The sequence below is a fragment of the Nyctibius grandis genome, chromosome 5 (genome assembly GCF_013368605.1).
Source record: "Nyctibius grandis isolate bNycGra1 chromosome 5, bNycGra1.pri, whole genome shotgun sequence".
NCBI lineage: Eukaryota > Metazoa > Chordata > Aves > Nyctibiiformes > Nyctibiidae > Nyctibius > Nyctibius grandis.
Genome location: NC_090662.1, coordinates 9,151,935 through 9,171,955, shown reverse-complemented (window position 1 = coordinate 9,171,955; position 20,021 = coordinate 9,151,935). Strand labels below are relative to the sequence as shown.

The 20,021-nt window shown below is 42.4% G+C and overlaps 1 protein-coding gene across 2 annotated transcripts in view; it reads left to right on the top strand.

Moving 5' to 3' along the window:
• Window positions 1-20,021, top strand: part of GRM3 (glutamate metabotropic receptor 3) — a 108,266-nt gene that overhangs the window by 67,543 nt on the left and 20,702 nt on the right. For both annotated transcript variants that reach the window (XM_068400996.1, XM_068400997.1), the window contains one exon: window positions 7,071-7,926. In XM_068400996.1, the coding sequence (XP_068257097.1) occupies window positions 7,071-7,926 (856 nt within the window). The remainder of the gene's footprint in view (window positions 1-7,070; window positions 7,927-20,021) is intronic.

Genomic DNA, 20,021 nt, shown 5'->3' with positions numbered 1-20,021 from the left:
AGGTTCTTTGAAAATCCCAAGGCAACTGATTCCTTTGTAGGATTTTTTTTGTTTGGGATTTTCTTTTCCTGTGTTATCATTTTCTTCTTTTGCCAAAGGGAGATAATACAATTTTACAGGGATGGGTAAATAATCCATGAGATCACAGGTAAGAAGGAAGGAGCCCTACCGTGTTAGAAGTGGGAAAGGATGCAACTGCAAGAGAAAGTGGCCAAGAGTAGGAACTAGTGAGGGACACCTTGAGATCATCCACACTCATTCTGTCCCTTCTGACTAGGACTTATGCATCAGGTAATGAGTTTCAAATAACCATATTTATCGATGATGACTCTTTTAACTCCAGAAGATATTTTGTGCTTTTGGAAACATCAACCAGATTGGATGCGACTTTGAGCAACCTGGTCTAGTGGAAAGGAGTCCTTACCCATGGCAGGGGGATTGGAACTAGATGATCTTTAAGGTCCCTTCCAACCCAAACCATTCTATGATTCTATGTACCCCAGTTTTAGTCCCTTTTCTCATCATGTGTAAATGTGACAGTCAGGTTTACTGAGTCTCAAAGAAGAGTCGCACTCCTGGTGTAAAGCAAGGTCTTCTGCACAGATCTCTTCTCAGTGTGCCAAATTAGTGCTTAGCTAGCTTCACTTCAACAGTTAATGCTGTATGGAGACAGAGTGCATATGCGATAGCTCACTGTGCTATCCCCCACAGGAAAAAAGAAAAAAAGGTTTCCAAACAATTCTTCTCTCAGAGTACAATATTTCTCTGTGTGTCCTTTGTGGTTTATTTTTGATTACTCAGGACATGCACATAAAAAGAAATTCCTGGGTCTTCTGCAGAAGTCCTAGATGTTATTCTGATGTTCATTTCACAGATGCAATTATTTCAGTGTTCAAATACTGCTTCTCTGGGTGTGACAACTATTGAGCCCACTGAAAATATTTAGCTATATTTTTCCAGCTTCATTGCCAAAATTTTCAGGAGAAGAGCAAGGCTAAAAACAATGTTGTCTTCTCCCATCCCCCTGCTAACAAAAAACTGCAGACATTTTTATTTGTTTGATAATGAATTGTTTTTTTTTCCTGAGTTACCTTTTGGAAGGAATTTTGTTAAGGAAAAACACTCACTAACTAGTAAACAGCCCTCTTAATACCAAAGAGAGAGAAAGCTGATGGAAACCACTGCTTCAGTCCTGCAATGTGTCAGAAGATTACACAGAAGTACAAGCCAGGCTGGGACTCCTAAATAACTTCACTGCTTCTGGCCTAGCTCCTTGCAAGTGACCTTTAATGATTAAAAGGATGGGAATGTTAGCATAGCTGATGTGTTCCTGGGGTCAGAGCTTGAAGTCCAGCTGAATCCAAATGGGTATTTTCTCTTGCAGGTGGTGACATAACCCCTGTGTAGAGACTGTCTTCCATAGTGCTTATTATACTACCCCAGACATAATACCCACAGTTTTAAAATGGGCTATGGAGAGAGGACGTTCCAGACTGATAGAGGTATTTTAAGTCTGGAACAAGTAAGGAGCTTAAGCTCCTAATTTCCCTTTGAAAACAAAACAGAGTTTAGAGTGAAGTATTTTCTTTGGTCTGAGCAGAGCAGCTGCATTTGCATCACTGAGATCTCCTCCTCAAATACTCCCAAACCATATGAGTGTGTCAGAAGTGGCCGAGCCGAGTCACACTGCATCACACTGTCCCCAAGGTGAGAGCCATACTTTTGAGCTTACTGAGTCCCAAGAGGACAGGGAAAGTTATGTTGGAGCCCGTCTCTTTAGTATTGTTCATATTTATTGCCAACGATGCAATCTGGCAGCACTGTAGGCTCACAGCATGGGCTGTATCTACAAAAACATAGCCAGTAAATAGTAGGAAATTATTCTTATTTATTCTATCTATTTCTATTAATTCTGTTCTCATTGGACCACATCTGGATACTATGTCCGGCTTTGGGTCCCCCAACAAAAGGAAGATTTAATAAATACAGAGATGATTGAGGGGAGGAGAGTCTGAAGAACATACACTACTAGAAGAGATGGAGGGAACTGGGTGTGTGTAGCCTGGAGAATAGAAGGTTTGGTGAGAACCTAATATCACCTTTTCAGTATGTATGGGTTTGTTGTCAAGAAGACAAAGCAAGTGTCTTTACCGAGATGCATGCCAAGAGGATGGAAGCAAATGGTTATAAACTGAAAGAAGGGAGGTTTTAACCTGACATAAAATGTACAAGCCAAGAGCTGGGAGCATAGGGAGGGTGTACAGGCCAGTGCAGGCAGTTGACTAGAGACAGGTACCTCATTTACTCTTTACATTAGGTTTACGTCCACCATTTATCACACACCCACACTCTAGCTCATTCAGAACCAATGTTTCTTTCCTGCCTTTCTTGAATGACACTTTCTGCCAAAATTTGGTTAAAATGGTTTGGTTTTTAAGAAAAAAAAGAAAAAGCCAAATAAGCAATTAAAAAAAAAATAATTAATTGGAGCAAATGTTTTAGCTGCAGTTTGACCTGCCATTGCCCAAATAATAACAAAAAACCCACACTGTAGATTACCGGCGTCTAGGAACCTGATAGAACATACACTGGCACATGTCTTTGAAGTGAAAGCGCAGTTCCTGTGCCATAGCAATGATCTAGACATTAGGAAATCGTGGGGTCATGGCTTTATCACTGTCTTGCTGTGGGAAACTGGACAAGAAACTTACCACCAGGAACAGAAAGACTTTTTCAGGACATCAAAGGCAGTGACTGACTCTCCATTAGGACAGATTGCATCTCAGAGACACAGGGTTTTCTCCAGTTTCTCATCAGAGACAAACCTCCTTTACCTCAGTCCCACTCTACTCAGCAGCCTAATTTACTGTCTGTTCAAAACATCCACAGGAATTCTCGCCTCTCCCAAAGGAGCTCTGTGAAATTAGATTCATTAAGCTGTGTTAAGTGCCATGAGATTCTTGCATGGTAAAATTTTAGAAGCGCAGACAGCACTGTCATCTAACAAGGGGCCTCCTCTGTCCAAGAGATGTGTGATACACACTTGTGTACTGTGTTGAAGAAACCCTGTCTGTTCTAACATTTGTGAGATTTTTTTTTTTCCGACGTGTTTCCTCTGCTTCCCACCCCTGTACACATTCAAACAACCCATGTAACAGTCTCTAGGCTGTTAAGAAGGGAAATTTTAACCAAAACCATCAGAATAAATCCTACTGCCAGCAAAGAAAGTCCTATGGAGGATAGGCAAAATGCTTGATGGTATTCAATACGGGATTCAATAAATCCATATGAGTTTCCGACATGTGTGGATGTTACCTACCTGACCGCATCTATCATCAGGAATCTTGAATGGCCAGAAATACCCTCGGAAACCAGATTCACAGGTTTGATAGCTGTACCTAATTCACTGCTTCTTGCAGAAAGGTATTAGGAAGCCCTTTTCAGTGTTATAAACTATATCGACAATTTCCCACAAGTATTTGTATTGCCCCTGATGCATAGAGGAGTAGAAGTAACAGATGTGGCTCCAGCACCATGAGAGGACATCAGTCTCCTCTGGCACTGCCCTGGCCATCCATTTGTAGGATTTGCTGGTGCAGTCTGTCCCATAGGAGGGGCGTGGCTCACACTGGACTTTCTGCCGTGCTCACTTTGGGCAGCTCCTTATGAATCACTGTCTGTCCTAGCAGCTGGGTGAGAGCCAGGTTTGCTTGGGAAGTGGACACTTTAGCACAGGACAGTGGCTACACTAATAAACCCGTCAGTGTGAGGGCAGATAAAGGATTCCCATCACGCTGGAAGCTGACTATATCAACACGCTTTGTTCAGAGCAAGCTGTGCAAGGCAGTTGTTTTAGGTTGCAGATACAGAACACTCAGCCTTATTTTCAAAGGTGCTAAGCATCTGCAAAACCCACTGGTTCTGATGGCAAAAAAAAACAGGCTACTACTGCTACTTAAGTGCCAACATATGGATTTCAGGCTCTAATTGCATGCACCATGGCTTGATTAAATTGCTGCCTGGAGCTTTGCCAAAATAGATTATTTCACTCAGCAAAAGCTGCATCTACACTGCAATTTTGAAGCTCTAGCACACATCCCAAGGCAGCATGGAACTACGGTGCAGGTGTGCCTCAGGTGGTTCAGTCTCAGTGCACATAAGTCTGGTTCACATTGCACTGTCCTCTACGATACTTAGCCACTGAAGAATAGACATAGCCTTAGATATCAGCTCCTCTCCAGAACCTGTTACCTGTGCCTTTATCTTGTTGCTCGTTTCATCAGGATCTGATTTTCAGAATCAGATGTTCAGATCGCCATGGAAATGGCTGGAAAAAAGGACTGTTCTGAAACTGGCTGCACCAGCTAAGAGCCTGAGACCTGAGCTGTTTTGAAAAATCAGACCCTAAAATCAAGATGTTACAATATTCCAGAAAATGTCCAATTTCTGAATTTCCAGAAGAGTGTCCTGAGCTGAATTAATAAAAGATACGACTTCACTGAGCTCCATGATCAGTCGCAGCTCTCAGGTACAATTGAGTCACTGTCCTCTATGATTAATCAGACTTTCTTAAATATTTTTAATTTTTGGTTTATGAAAACCCTACCATCTGGACAGCATTGTAGTGAAGAGCGTTACCGCAAACAGCATTGCCCCAAGAAAGCTTTCTTCTCCCCATATCGCAGGAAGCAGAATTACAGGCTATTTGCAGTGGTCGTTGAAGCATGGTGACCTCTAAGGCTCAGGGCCCCCTTCTGAAATGAGGGTGTAGTTCTGTTTCCCTGCACATGGATGCTTCTGCTGCTTAGATTAAAAGAAATAAAAACCAACAGGAAAGCTGCTATATTTGGTAGGAGTATCTTCTGTGAGCTGAAGGCTTGACTACACACTGAATACACCACTTTAGCTAGAAAATAGACTTCTTTAGGAGATTTAGGGGGGGGAAATGCAGAATGATATGTGTGCATATCCTTATTATGGTTTAGCTCAAATAAAATAATTCCCGCTAGAATAAACTGAGACAAGAATAGCAATTCCATCCCACATGGTTTTTCAATAAATGTTCCAGAATAGCTACACCGAGGACATTCTTATTACCAAATCGAAGTGCTCTTTTTGAGTGAGGTCACGTGCACCAAAGCATGTGGATATGTGGGCAAGTAATCAAAAGTTACGCAGCCACAGAGGCTTAACGATGCTCAGAGCATCCATTGCACCTTGTTGGCAAAACAAGCCTCTCAGCCTACCCCGTTGTTTTAAAGATGTTCATTTAAATCACCACAGTGGAAGTTAAATCTCACATTTCCAGCATAAGGCAGTTTAATGCAAGTTACCCCCTAGCAGGGTGGTTAAGGACGCATCGGCTGTTTCCTGAGGGACAGTAACTTGTTTAGCCACAGCACTTTCTGGCCACATGCCTATACCCATAGGCAAAACCGCAGGGCGTTAGCCAAAGCTCCCTGTCAGGTTACTCCTTCCAAGTAGTGTAGAAGAGTCTTTATGTTGGTTTAAATGAAAATAAACCACTGTGAGTGGTTTATTTTATGAAGACATGCTTCAGCTCCCCAGATACAGGCACCGAGAGACCTGAGATGCCAGGGCATCCCGCCTCCTCTTCCCTGGTGCCGCAGAAGGACAGAAGGACAAGGGTCTCCTTAAGTCCCCTGTTTCAGATAGCTCAGAGGGCTGTGAAAGGCACTGTGCACGTGTGGTTAGGCAGCAGAGTCCAGCCCAGACAAGAGATTACACCAGTTTACAGTGGGAGACGAACCACAGCAAGACACTGGTCCAGTGTCTGCATTAAAGAAGAAACAGAATCTATATCTATAAAATCCCAAGATATAAGGATTGACAAAAAACAGTAAAATTCTTTTGGATTTTTTTTTTTTTTACAAGACTGTCTATTTTGCTACTGACGTCAGAGCCTCTAAAATTTGCCTTGTTCCACAACATTTTTTTCAAAACAGTCCGTTGCCTTTGAATTCTCACAGACAAAGTCTGTGGTCAGAGAAATATTTGGGGAAAAACTGAAAAATGAATTGGTTGGGCAATTTTTAATAAGTTTCCCTTAGGAATCTCTAGTACACCATTGCTTTTCAGATGGTTTTATCAGGCTGTACTCCAAGATCAACTTTAAATTTAATTTACTGGACACAACTTCCCATCACCAAGAGCAGAACTCCAAAGTCTTCCCTCTGTCTTTCAAGAAGGAATCAAAGGAAAAAAACACCATAACCTTTCTTAATTTCTTTCCAGATATTATCAGGAGCTACACTTCTCTGAGAGTAAGAGAGTAGATTTGGGAATATTTAAGCAAGGGACATAGCAAGATATGAAAAAAAACCCACAAAAACCACGGCTTTGGAAAACATAAATCACACAAGAAGGGCGATTAGAGATTATTAAAAGCTTATATTATTTATGAAAAGCTGTAGGTCAACATGCCATTGCGCAGCACTTGAGGAGTACTAACACGCAACAAATATGCCATCTCAGGAGGACTGCAGTCAGAACAGCTCAGAAAAAAGAGAGCAAAAGAGTAAAAAGTAGGAGATGAGGGGACTCAGATCTTGAATAAGTAGGCCAGAAAGTTCTATGAAAGGCCTGTACATGTATGTCTGTGATATTAGCATAAAAAAAAATATGTCTTATTAGTGCATTTGGTTATCAAATACAATGAGTCTTGGAGAAGATGGATCACACTATGAACAGCAAAGGCATGCAAATCCCCACACCTTAGTAAGCAGCACAGGCTGGGACTGAAGTATATCATCCATTTGTGTCAAATTCTCTGTTGGTTTAAAAAGACTCAGTTTGACAGAAATAAAAGGTCCATTACAGTCCCAGTAGGACCCTGGGAATTAACTGGGCAGCAGAACAGCTACTGTGCATATGCACAGTGCACTGCTCTCACCAGAGTATGTTATCAACATCCTCTATCAACACCCTTAATCTGCGACTGTCAGAACACCTCTTATCAAAAAACACTGTTTATGCCTTTCGCTAGTTTTTTCTCTTCAGTTTTATAAATACCACCCTTTAAAAATCTGTGTTCTCCCCCTTCTCTCTAGGTGGCAAATTTGCTCAGACTCTTCCAGATCCCCCAGATAAGCTATGCCTCCACCAGTGCCAAGCTAAGCGACAAATCCCGTTACGACTATTTTGCGCGGACAGTGCCCCCGGACTTTTACCAAGCGAAAGCCATGGCTGAAATCCTACGGTACTTCAACTGGACTTATGTGTCAACAGTTGCTTCAGAAGGAGACTACGGGGAGACAGGGATTGAAGCCTTCGAGCAGGAAGCTCGCCTCCGCAACATCTGCATTGCCACCTCTGAGAAAGTGGGCCGGTCCAACATCAGGAAGTCCTACGACGGCGTGATCAGAGAGCTGCTCCAGAAACCCAATGCCAGAGTGGTGGTGCTCTTCATGCGAGGTGATGACTCCCGGGAGCTCATCGCAGCTGCCAACCGCTTCAATGTTTCCTTTACTTGGATTGCCAGTGATGGATGGGGAGCACAAGAGAGTATTGTCAAGGGCAATGAGCACATAGCCTCGGGGGCAATAACCTTGGAACTTGCTTCCCATCCAGTTAAAGAGTTTGACAGATATTTCCAAAGCCTCAGCCCTTACAATAACAGACGCAACCCCTGGTTCAAGGACTTCTGGGAGCAAAAATTCCAGTGTAATCTCCAGAACCGAAAACCACATAAAAAGGCTTGTGACAAGCACTTCACCATCAACAGTTCCAACTACGAGCAAGAATCCAAGATCATGTTTGTTGTGAATGCCGTGTATGCGATGGCCCATGCCTTGCATAAAATGCAGCGGACCCTGTGTCCAAACACGACCAAACTCTGTGACGCCATGAAGAATCTGGATGGCAGGAAGCTGTACAAAGATTATCTTCTGAAAGTAAACTTTACAGGTAATAACTTCTCTTTTGGTACGTACAGAATGTCACTGAAATTAATGAAATGTTCATTGGTCACAGTGAGAGCTAGATGAATTTCCAGTAGCACCTATTGTCAAAGTTCAGACCAGGGTGGTACCCAGGCAAGGCCACTCCCGTCATAGAAAGGGAGAAAGAAGAAGAGGGACAGGGAGCGTGGTGAGAACCCTAAAAAAAAAACAAACTTGATGCTCCTCCTGTTTCCAGCAGAAGGAAGAGGTGGAGGTGTCAGCAGCTGGTATTGGAAATGTTACCTACTTCCACACATCAACTTTCATTTCATTCACAGCCAGTTTGGCTTCAGCTGGGCATGTCTGGAAGCCAATGGTCATTTCACCACCTGCTACACTAGGTAATCGCCTACTATGCCTATGCCAAGACTTGGCCTTCTCTTACTCACTTTTTTATGAATTTACATAATAGCTGGACCCTGGTCAATGGCTAATAACCTTGCAAGAGTAAAGCAATAATTCCTGCCGTAGAAACAGATCAGTATAAAATATTTAAACATGCAGGATAGTGCCATTACCTATGTTAAAGGTGTTCAGGCTGATGACAAAGTATAAAAAGCTAGATTATACATGTGCAGGAGGCTTGTGGCAAGAGAGTGGATAATCTGGCAATGAAATAAGCAAACTTCGTGGGGACTGGTTGCGCAGCACGACCTCTCTGGTTTTGCCATCACATACGGCTGAGCTTAGGTTTGTTATTGATATTACACCATAGCAAGGCTAAATGGATCTACCGGGGAAACAAGTGTAGAGCATCATGCCTTTTTGTTGTTACATGTCTAAATTTCTTCTGAAGCATCTAGGTTGAGCTTGCATTTCTATGTATTATTAAACTGATATTCTCAGCTGACTGAGTTAACTGTAAGGAAACATCATGCTGTGCCTTGTATGAGAACTAGCTCCAAGAGGAATTGAAGGATAAATATGTGTATGTTACAACATGCTCCATCCCAAGAGACCCTCAATAATGGTACAACATTAACAACACTGGAAACTATGTGAAACTGTCAGATTGGAGCTTGAACTTTTCCCTCCTTCAGACATCTTCTCAGCATTTAGTTCAGACCATCTCTAGATACTACCGACTACATCCCTAGAGCTTCTTTCATTTAGATACAGCCAGAAAAGTTAATTTTCATTTTGATTGAAATATCTTTTATACTTTTTATGAATTGGAAGTTGAAGCAGTTCAAGCTAAAAAAATAATACAAAAACTGTCATTTTGCAGTTTTGAAAACAGAAGGCTCCTTTTGGAATCAAATTAATTTGTTTTAAAATCAACATGGAAATCTTTGAAACTCTGAAGAGCTTTAGTTTGAGTTAATTTTCATTTCCAATTTAAAACATTCAAAAACCTATCGAGTTCTTATCCAATGGCTTTGTTCTGTATATATTTTTCCTAGCTTACAGCATGATTTGCTCATCTCCTGTTTCTTTGTTATCAGTTCTTCCATTATAATGTGAATTCATGTTTTGATGTCAGTGATTTTTGAAAGCAGATGAGTGATTTTTATGCAGTGAGAGAATCAGCAAATCTCCCATGCCTTCTTCCTTTCAGAAAGGTGTGAAATTTTAATACATACAAGTCTTGTCATTGATTTCCATGGGACCAAGTATTTGCCTTTGCTCTTTTCTGGTTGAAGAAAGCCTCTGGGTTGTTGTTAATGCAGTTTCAGGACCCTGCAGCATGGTACATTTGATCAGTGATGCTGTCATATTTCCAGCTCCAAATCTGAGAACATATCCCCAGTGCAGAGAGAGGATGGCATGGAGGACACTAGCCCATCAGGTACACTGCAAACAAGTCAGATTGGTTATTTTCTTACTTCTTTAGCCTAGGTAATGACCCACACCCACCAAAAGGAATCAGACAAGAAACAGAACAAGAGTGATCATCACGTTCGCACACACACAAACAGCTATTTAAGCAACATCTCCTCTGCTGAAAGGCAGAGGTGCAGATAGATGAGCACTGCATGCATAAACCTGCAGCTTGCCATGAAAAAAAACCCGACAAATGGCTCTGAATGTATTCTTCCAGCTTCCAGGAACAGGTGATGGTGCATTTCAAACACACCAGTCTGAGTAAATGACGGGGTGCATTTCTATGACTGGAGTGGGACTGTGCAATTTTAGAAATTTACCCTACGCGCTTGAATTAATTTTGGTTAGTCTCTGATTACAGTTAATGGAGGGGATCATCACTTTTACACACTGCGGTTCAGCCCATGTGAGGCAGCCCAGGTGAGATATGATTTGCCCCTACATCTCTTGCTATTGACTACACATGGAGCGTAGAGCAACTGAGATTTTCACTTGCCATTTAGCTGAAAGCCTGAAGTGAGACTCTCAGGCACAGCAATAATGGCATCCGCAGAGAAATACTCAGGGGCCAGCTAACAGCAGGGTTGGAGTAGAGGACTGGTCAGGATTTGTGCACTCTCATGCTGCCACTGCCACTGCCACGCTGTGTAACAGGTAATTCATTAATATCTCTGGCGTCCTACTTATTTCTCCCTTTTCATTAAATTGAAGTAACTCCATAGGACTGAAGCGTGTCACAAGGCAGGGTGAGATTTCATTCCTTATTGTCTGCGAGACACACCAAGTATCTTGCAATTTTCTTGCAAGTCAGTAAGATGCACATGACAAACGTCATGATATCCTGAATCTTTTCAGTAAGGGAGAAAAGAGACACTTATGTCTGACTCCCACCTCCAGCAGCAGGATCTGAGAATGCAAAGCCCAGCCCATAGATAAACACACTCATTCCATCTGAGTGCTTGTTTGGCCTTTCAAAGACATACAGGCTGGTTCATTTTCTTGATCTTCCCATGCTCTGAATTCCCTCCTGAGGGTACAAGTGCAGCACTTGATGTTCTGAATAGTGATGCTCTTCTGCTGATAAAGAGATGCTGGTTCAAGAGGCTGTTAGCTTGTATTACCAGAACAACAAAGAAGTGCTGAAAAGCAAAGAGCTCCATGGCAGAGTGCACAGAGTAAATACACAACTCCTCGCCAGCACCCGGACATTGCTTGGTGGAGGACAGCATGTGGAGGAGACTCTCTGGAGGGCTATGAATCCAGGGATGAACCCCAACACAAGGCAGAACTCCACGTATCCAGAAGCCTCCCTTCCTCTGGTGGATGGAGGGGCCAGTGCAGCACCAGCTCTGCTAACTGTTTTAGATCCTTTAAACCACTGGGATGAAACAGAAAAACAGTGTTATCTTTGCCCACAGCTGCTATCACAAGCCTCACAACATTTGACGTGTGCCAGGACAGTGAATGTTAGCACAGGCAGTGTGAAAGGAGCATCCATCACCTGGGATAAAGCAGCAGGGTCCTGCTTAGCTGTGCTGCACAAGTAGCTAACTGGTGTAGCTGCTCCTCTGGGACATCAGGATCCAGGTTGGCCAAGGGTGAGGAAGGACAGCAAGGACATTCAAGGACCAGCATTAGCCCTGTCTGGCCCATGGTTGCTGAGCCAGCTATGCAGGATTACAGCCTTGTCACCCAAGGGCATGGGACTGGGCTCCGCCTTTTCCCACTGCACAGTTAACAAGGCTGATGGTATCGCACGGCTAAGCCTGCCACAAGTCTGGTGTGGGAGTGTGTGGGAAGCTGGATTTAGGGATGTATGCATGTCCACCTGTCTTCTGCAGCTTCCTGAATCTCCACAGTAAACGGTAGGAGGAATTTGGCTAAAGCAGTAAACCTAGAAAATAGATCATTTAAAATTTTAGGCAACACACATGTTTATAGCAATGACTGTCCTACCCCTATCTTCCTCCACAGCTACAACAGTCATTGTCATGTCCCTCCCTGTATTATGTTCAGAAAACCATCTCTTCTATAGCAAAGCTTATATTATCAAACGTATCTTATACTGGGCAAAATAATCTCCCATGGCTAACCAGAGTGACTATTCAAAATGAGAAAGGTGGTGTAAGCCAGATCTGATTTTTCCCTTTTCATCCACTGGATTTCATGACAAAACTTTATTCTTGCCTGGTCCTAAGTTTCTGTGTGGTTTATTTTCTTTCTTTTCTTCCTTCCCACTCTGCCCCAGTTAACACTCAAATAATATGAATCTGAAACACAAATGCACCTTCTCATTTAGTCTCGGACACTGGTGGCTTCTGTGGTGGGAACACATTTTCATGGACCATTTCTATAGTAACTGTTCCACCCAAGCAGGAAAGAGCTTAAAAGTCACGGTCTGCAACAGGCAGATGTCACCTCACTTCTGAGCACAACAGCATTGCATGGTCCCTGCTTTGAGATTTAGCCATAAATATTTCCTGTCAAAAGTCCACTCCGAAGCTCAGTGTCCTGCCAGGCTTGCATGGAGCACAGACCAATAAATGATGCATCTGCAGATTACAAATGCAGAAACTTGAAAGGCCAGGTATAAGTTTACAGCAGGGAGTACCCATCAGTAGACAAGCAGGCTAAAGCTGGAGCTCATATCCCAGGCTCTGCAGCAGATGGCCCTGCTACTCTGTCATCTCACCCAATGAGCTCCTGCTCATCAGGTCAGATGCTCTTCATCTCCAGCACTCAAACAGTCAGTTGTAAGGTCTTCCTGGCCTTCCTTGTGATGCTTATTTGTAAAATAAACCAGAACATCACTTTCAGCTGGAGGTAAAACTTTCATCAGCAGAAGGCATCTAATACGTTGTTAATCATCAAAGTTTTAAAAGTGCAATTCATGATGGAGTTATGGCCAACAGAACCAAGGAAAATACAGAGTTAATTCCCCAAGATGTTCATTAAAAATATACATTAAAAATATAAATGTCTAGGTTTTACAGGAGAAATTACTGTCTTTTTCCTGGGATAACAAATGTGTCATAGCATTTAAAACCTTGAAAGCAGCTAAGAGACAGTCTCTGAAAGCACACTCGAGACTTCCTATTTCAGAGCAGAGGAACAGTTGAACCTGCACAGTATTTTCCCATATTTCTTTCTATAATAGAGCTACATTGGTATATGTACACACAGAGCTGTAGCACGATTTTGAGAGCCCGGTTTTCCTGACGACCCCCTCTACTTTCTCCTTCCTCCAGCTGCCTCTTTGCAGACCTAGCTGATGGTGGGGATCTGCAGTTTCTTTCGTTTGGGCAAATTTACCCCTCCAAGAGTTTCCCGGGCAGAAATCTCTGCTTAGCCCTTCCTGAAGATTTTAATATGTGTGTATATTCATATATTTATGTACTTCATTTATATACATGCGTATTTTCATACATATACATTTAATTGTGTATAATAGAGATTCATATTATATAGAGTCATTAAGTTAAAGAATAAATCAGGTTGGAAGGGCCCTCAGGAGGTCTCTAGTCCAACCTCCTGCTGAAAGCAGGGTCAGCTGCGAGATCAGACCAAGTTGCTAAGGGCTTTATAGATGTAATCTGGCTGAAATTAAAATCCTATGGAACCTTTTCATCCTTTAGTTTAGGTTTGAGGTATCATGACAGCAAACAGTCCGATCTGCACCCTGGATGTGTAGTGTATCACACACTGCAACATGTAAGCTGGGTACTTGGGCTGGCAGCAGGACACAGCCATTGTCATCTCTAGAGCACAACTTCCAAATAAAATTTTCATTAAAGCTTCTCTTGTTGTGAAGGCAGATCGGTGACCTACCTGTTAGTGGTGTCTGTTATCTAGCTGGAGATCGTCATAAAATGCTGCCTTTTCATGCTTTCATTTGGTATTAATTAACACTAATTGGCTTGAATGAGCAGGAGCAGAAGTTGAATTGTGTTTTTACCTCCTGAGATAAGCTCTAGTAGCAGAGGCCAAGGTGTGCTGGACCATTGCTTCCCATCTAACTCTGGCACAAGGTACTTCTGCCTGCTGCCACCACTGCCTGCTGCTACCAGTCTTCTGCCTGACCTGGGCACTGTGGGCACTGAGTTCCCACAGACAAAAAGATGGGAAATGTAGCATTAGCAAGACACAGAGCAACAACAACTTTTTTCATAGTCCTCAGGAAGACTCTGGGAGTATGTTGCCTTTGGCCTGTACCCAGCTGGGTGTCATTCCTGGAAAGTCTGCAGAAACCACAGGCTGGCAATGGCCCCAAAATTGTTATAGCCACATATTTAAGTGAAGGTGCTTTGACATCCCTAAAATAGCAAATAGCTCTCCATCTCAGTTTCCTCTACTTGAATATTTATACAAACCACAACTCCAGCTGATGTATGAAAAAACTGAATACAAAGCTATATAGTCCATGCCTTGTATGTAATTTATAGTCAGCTGCTTTGGTGATATTAATAATGTGGCCTTTAAGCATCTTATAAATCCCTAGATTGCACAGCACCCATGCGGGTGTGTAAACGAGGATGAGATTAGACACTCCGTGTTTATGGAGAAACACATGACTGAAAAACTGAACAATGATTTTCTTTCAGATCACATATTTAAGAGACAGAAGGCTCAGTAACCTAATTTCTCTAAATCACAAACTTCTGTGTATGCCTCCTGCTTGTTTTATACTAGTTGTTATTTCATCTTTTGTTTCACTGGCAAATGTCATGTGAATACCAAACACCAAGGATCTGCACAGTCAAAGTGCTTGGAGGAGCAGGAGGACTCGTACAACCTTTTCATCCCCCAACCGTGAACTCTCACTTTTCCAGTCCCACCGGTCTCTACAACAGGGGGACAACTCAGGACATTCCATGGGATTATATTCTTATTCTTCATGCAGATTTACCTGTGAGAGACACCCACACATAACTGAAAATATGTAAGGTCTGCTTCTTTTTCCTTGTAACCTGGAAGGACAACACATGTGAGAAAATAATTCAGTTCAGGATTCCCATCCTTTACATTTTAGCATCTAATTTGGCTCTGCAAAGCCAATGGGAGGACCCGATTCTTCTCTATTACCTCCTATAAAAGAGCACTTTAGCACTTCCAGAAGCAATCTCAGTTAGTCTGACTTGCAGGCTGAGGTGTTATTTTAGGAGATGAAAAAGGCAGAGGCTGTGCTGAGAACAAGACCACAGCAGTGTTAATGAGGATGAGAACAAGGACATGAGAAGGAGATTGCACAGGGACACACTGGGATACTGTGACACACTGGGAAAATAAATCACTCTTTTGAGTAATCCAGGTGTGTCCTGGACTTCCAGTGAGTCCCCAAGAAAATGATGTTTTCAAAAGGTGATGAAGGAAACCACAGAAAGTCACAAACCCAGATGTTTAATCCCAAAGATAACTAAACATTAAATTATTTTTTACCAAACCTCTATTTTTGTTGGCAGCTAATAATTATACTAGAAAGGCAGAAAAGTATCGTTTCTCCTGAAATAACCTTAATATCACTACATATCTGGAAGACATGTTTGCTTCACCCAATAGAGCACAGTGCAAAGGTACTCCCAGGCTAACACTGACTAAATGGGATCCGGTACCAAACCAATTAATGTGACACTAACCTTCAGCCCAGCCTGGTGCTGCAGTCTAGACATGGATTTTGGTCTGAATCCTACATCACCTCCATGTAGCACATTTCCAGGCAAACCTGCCACAGGCTGACTGCTGTACTTGTTAAACTTCAGCCCAGACAAGCATGTCAATCTATTTCAGCTTTCTGTGAAGCCTGAACTACTTCCTTCAAACTTGTCTCTGCCCATTTCTCACTCCCAGTGCGGAAGGAACAAGATTAGTGATAGTCATGTTTCTCTGTCTCAAAGGGAGAAAGGAACTCAACGCAACCTCAAAACATCCCTTGTGTAAATTTTTGCACTAACACGCATTTTTCCCAAATATTCACAACCTTTGTGTAAATGGTCTCATGAACCAAGCAAACTACTTCGGGCAAAAGTTTCAGAGCAATGACTGAAAGTATTTGCAGATCTTATGAGAAATTTACCTTTCTTATTCATGCAAGTGTTAGTGAGTATTTTTATCAAAAGAAATTACTCAGGCCCCTAGGTCACATTTACCTTCTAAAAGAGAATTCAAAAAACAAACAGCTCTGCACTTTCATGGAGCAGAAACACCTTTTACATACAAGCACTCTTCATAAACTGACCTCCTACACAATTCCCATCAACTGCAAACTGGATGGACCTGGCAGACAACTGTGTTAAAGGGTGACTTTCATTTCCTCATCTGTTAGAGCCATGTTTCTAAACACCTCTAAAAGCATCTCAGAGAGTATATGCTTTGGCATCACTGTAATATTTATGGCTATTTTGTTAGCAGATACAGAATATAATGTAAAAAGATATTTCATTGCTGTTATCTGGGTGAGTCATTTCCTTTTGTTTCCTTCTTCCTGCCATGAAAGTGTATTTTGTCTGAGGATATAACCAGTGAACACAAGGAATGCTAAAATTCTTCAAGGCAGGGGGAAGAACACATGTATTCCTGCACAGGGGTATCAGAAGCAGAGAAATTTCTAACAAAAACATCTACAAAATCCTAGCAGCAGCATGGCTCAGGCAGAGGAGTCATCCTTTGATTTGCTTTCTCACCCCTTGCTCCAGCCAGGAAGCGGTAAGTCAACATCAACTCACCTGCTCACTCTTGGGATGCAAAAGGGTTCAGCACTAAGCCAGAAATGATGTTATCTCCAGATATAAGTCCTTAAACTTGAGGCAGGTAAATCATAAAATAATTACTAATATCATTAAGTTGGCCCGTAGGGTCTCTACACCAAAACTCACTATCTCTGTAGTGCATAGGAAGAACAGCACAGAGCCAAAAGTGGTGGTGATATGAATGGTGGTTGCAAACACCCAGTAAATAGAAAGCAGAGGTTAGTGCACCTCACAGCATGAAGGTCCCTGCCCCCTCAGTCTTGCATCCACTTTTCATCTCCTACAGTTTTGCTTTTCTTGTTACAAGCCCATCTTTCTACTTGCCAATAAGTGAATCATCTCATCTCTTCTAGACTAATAGCACATATCTATCTAACACTTTTCCTACAGAAGAAATTCAAGAGCACTTCTGAAGGCTGAGAGATATTCACTTTCTAAATGCGTATGTGCAATTGCTCCTCAATTCAATACAGGTTTCTTGCACTACATTTTTCTATTTGCTGCTATACACAGATTCCAGACAATTTGATGGACAGCAGAATAAGCTAATGCAGCAATTCCTTTGTACCTATGAAATATTTACCACTTCTGAGGCTGAAAAACAATGCTCAGCTAAGGAAACACCGTAGTTTTAGTCAGGGAAGGAATTGCACCATGATTAGTAGAAAAAGCAAAACTATTAGTGTCAGAAAGCTGAGCAAAGCACATCCTTGAATGAAGTCCTCACACAGAATGTATGTGCCACAGAAATCCCATGTAACTCTAGCTGAGAGCGTACAGGCTTTCAGGGTGGACTGTGATTCCTAATGTCTGCATCTGACACCACTATGGCTCTGCGACTCAGTATCAACCACACTGTCATGTGGGAAGTTTGGATCAGAAAACACACACACAGGCATGCACACTCACACATGCACACACACACAAGACCACTCGCTGTTCTTTCTTTAAAATTCAAATTTACTTGACCCAGTTCTACAGTAAAATATATTACTTGATGTATGATTGTTGAGTTCGCATTTGCAAAAAGTGAACAACAAGTCAAAAAGCAGCAATCTCTTTCTACCAAAGGGGAGGAAGAACCTCCTGGTGTTTAGGTAGCAGCACTGATGTTCAGTGAGCAGCACTGCTCACTGATGTGAGCAGCAGCATCCACAACCAGGGGAGAGCCCCAGAGTGATTCTTCTCTCTTTTCCCTTTGTTCCTTTTCTTGCAGAGGCTCTTACTGTCCTTGTACCTTCTTGTCATCTCTTTTATCTTTTCACCATACACAGGATGTTTTGCATAGGCTGTATACATTCTCTTCTTTCTATTGATTATGCCCTAAAAACAATCCCACCTTGTTGCCAAGGTTGAATTTCTTTAGTGATCAGTAGCTGACTGTTTGTGTGTAGCTCTGGAGCCTCAAGCATCTTCCTGTGCTTCAGCTACAGAACTCTCCTGCTCTGTTTCTGTGGGAACACTTTCTCTGTGGCTCTTTATCTTTCACAGTAGGTATTAAATTACCTACAAAACGCTAGAAAATGCTTGCTCATATGCAGAAGTGTATGGAGTGGGTTTGCTGGACTCTTCTAGTCTAAGCAGCAATGACATAGCTGCCTGTAACAGCAGAAGGTTGTGCTCTTGTGGTCCCTCCCCTTGCCATAAATAACAATACACCGTGTGCACCTATAAATAAATTTTACCTATAGTTTCACTAATAATAGAATTTTTCCATGACATTTATCTATGGTCCTGATGGATGGAGTAGCTGATCACTGCTCCAAGATCTTGATGCCACCTTGGCACTGGTGATTGGCCTGCGGTGCAAGTGCAGATCTCCACTAGACAGTGGCAAATAAGACACTGTATGAAGCTGCTGTTGAGAACCAACAAAAATGTACTGAAAAAGTATGTCAAACTTCCTCTATTACATTTGCACATCTATTTGAATAAATAGCTAATGGCTAGTTAATGGTCCAGTAACTGAAAGAATAAAAAGAACATCTTTAAAGGCTCTTTAGGGAAGAAAATATCTCAAGTCAGATGAAGGTTTGAGGCAGTGCCGTTAATGTCCTTTCTAGATCTCTGAAATGCTTTATCAGTCTAAGCCTATCAATGTGTCTCTGCTTCCACCATTAAACAGGCAAATAAATCAACATTTTCTTTTTACATTTTCCCCTGAGGTTCAGTGATTGCTGTTGCTGTTGCTGAACTGATTCAGTGGAGCAAAACATTAGCAAAAATCATTCCGTGCTCTCAGCTTTATCTTTTCTTCCAGAGAGCAGAAGAATTTGCAAGTATTAACAGGACATGCAGCTTGCATGTTGTAAGATAATGCACGCCAACGAACACTGATGGTGTCAGGAGAGGTGACGTGCTACCTTTGTAGCTGGTGTGTGATATGTATGAATAACCTTAAAAGCCAGGAGTTCTTATCCTCTATCTCACTATCTTTTTACTGAAATTCATTGTCGTGAGTAGCCCACTTTCACCTCTCAATTGGCTGACTCAGCATTTGGTCATTCATGAGAAATACTTTATTGGCTACTGACTTAACCTGTCATTTTAGTAGATGTGCATTTCTAGCCATTGCATTATTGCATGGAAATGAGTAAAAAGAAAATCCAGACTCAAACCTTTACAAAGGGAGATGAGTCACATTTAATGCACGTGGTGGGCCTTACTGAAAGCATTAGTTCGATGATTTCTCCATCAGTGGCCAAAATTCATCAAATCCAGCTTTCATATTGTTGTGGTTTAACCCCAGCTGGCAACTAAGCACAACACAGCCACTCGCTCTCTCTCCCCCCGTAGTGGGAAGAGGGACAGAATCAGAAGAGTAAAAGTGAGAAAACTCATGGGTTGAGATAAAAACAGGTAAAGCAAAACCCGTGTGCATAAACAAAGCAAAACAAGGAATCCATTCACTACTTCCCATCTGTAGACAGGTGTTCAGACATCTCCAGGAAAGCAGGGCTCCATCGCGTGTAATGGTTCCCTGGGAAGACAAACGCCATCACTCCAAACGTCCTCCCCTTCCTTCTTCCCCCAGGTTTACATGCTGAGCATGACGTCATATGGCATGGGATATCCCTTTGGTCAGTTGGGGTCAGCTGTCCCGGCTGTGTCCCCTCCCAACTTCTTGTGCACCCCCAGCCTACTCGCTGGTGGGGTGGTGTGAGGAGCAGAAAAGGCCTTGACTCTGTGTAAGCACTGCTCAGCAATAGTGAAAACATCCCTGTGCTATCAACACTGTTTCCAGCACAAATCCAAAACACAGCCCCACACCAGCTACTATGAAGAAAATCAACTCTACCCCAGCCAAAACCAGCACACATATTTTCTTTGATACAACTCATTTTGTAGTCTAATAACTGGAGAGCTATCGACGGAGGAGGGTACCCACCTTCCTGACAGCAACTCACTTTAGCCAGAGCCCGCCCTTGGAGGTGTCTATTTCTCTTCACTGACTATAGGAACTCTGTAAGAAAACTACACTCCTAGTGTAGAC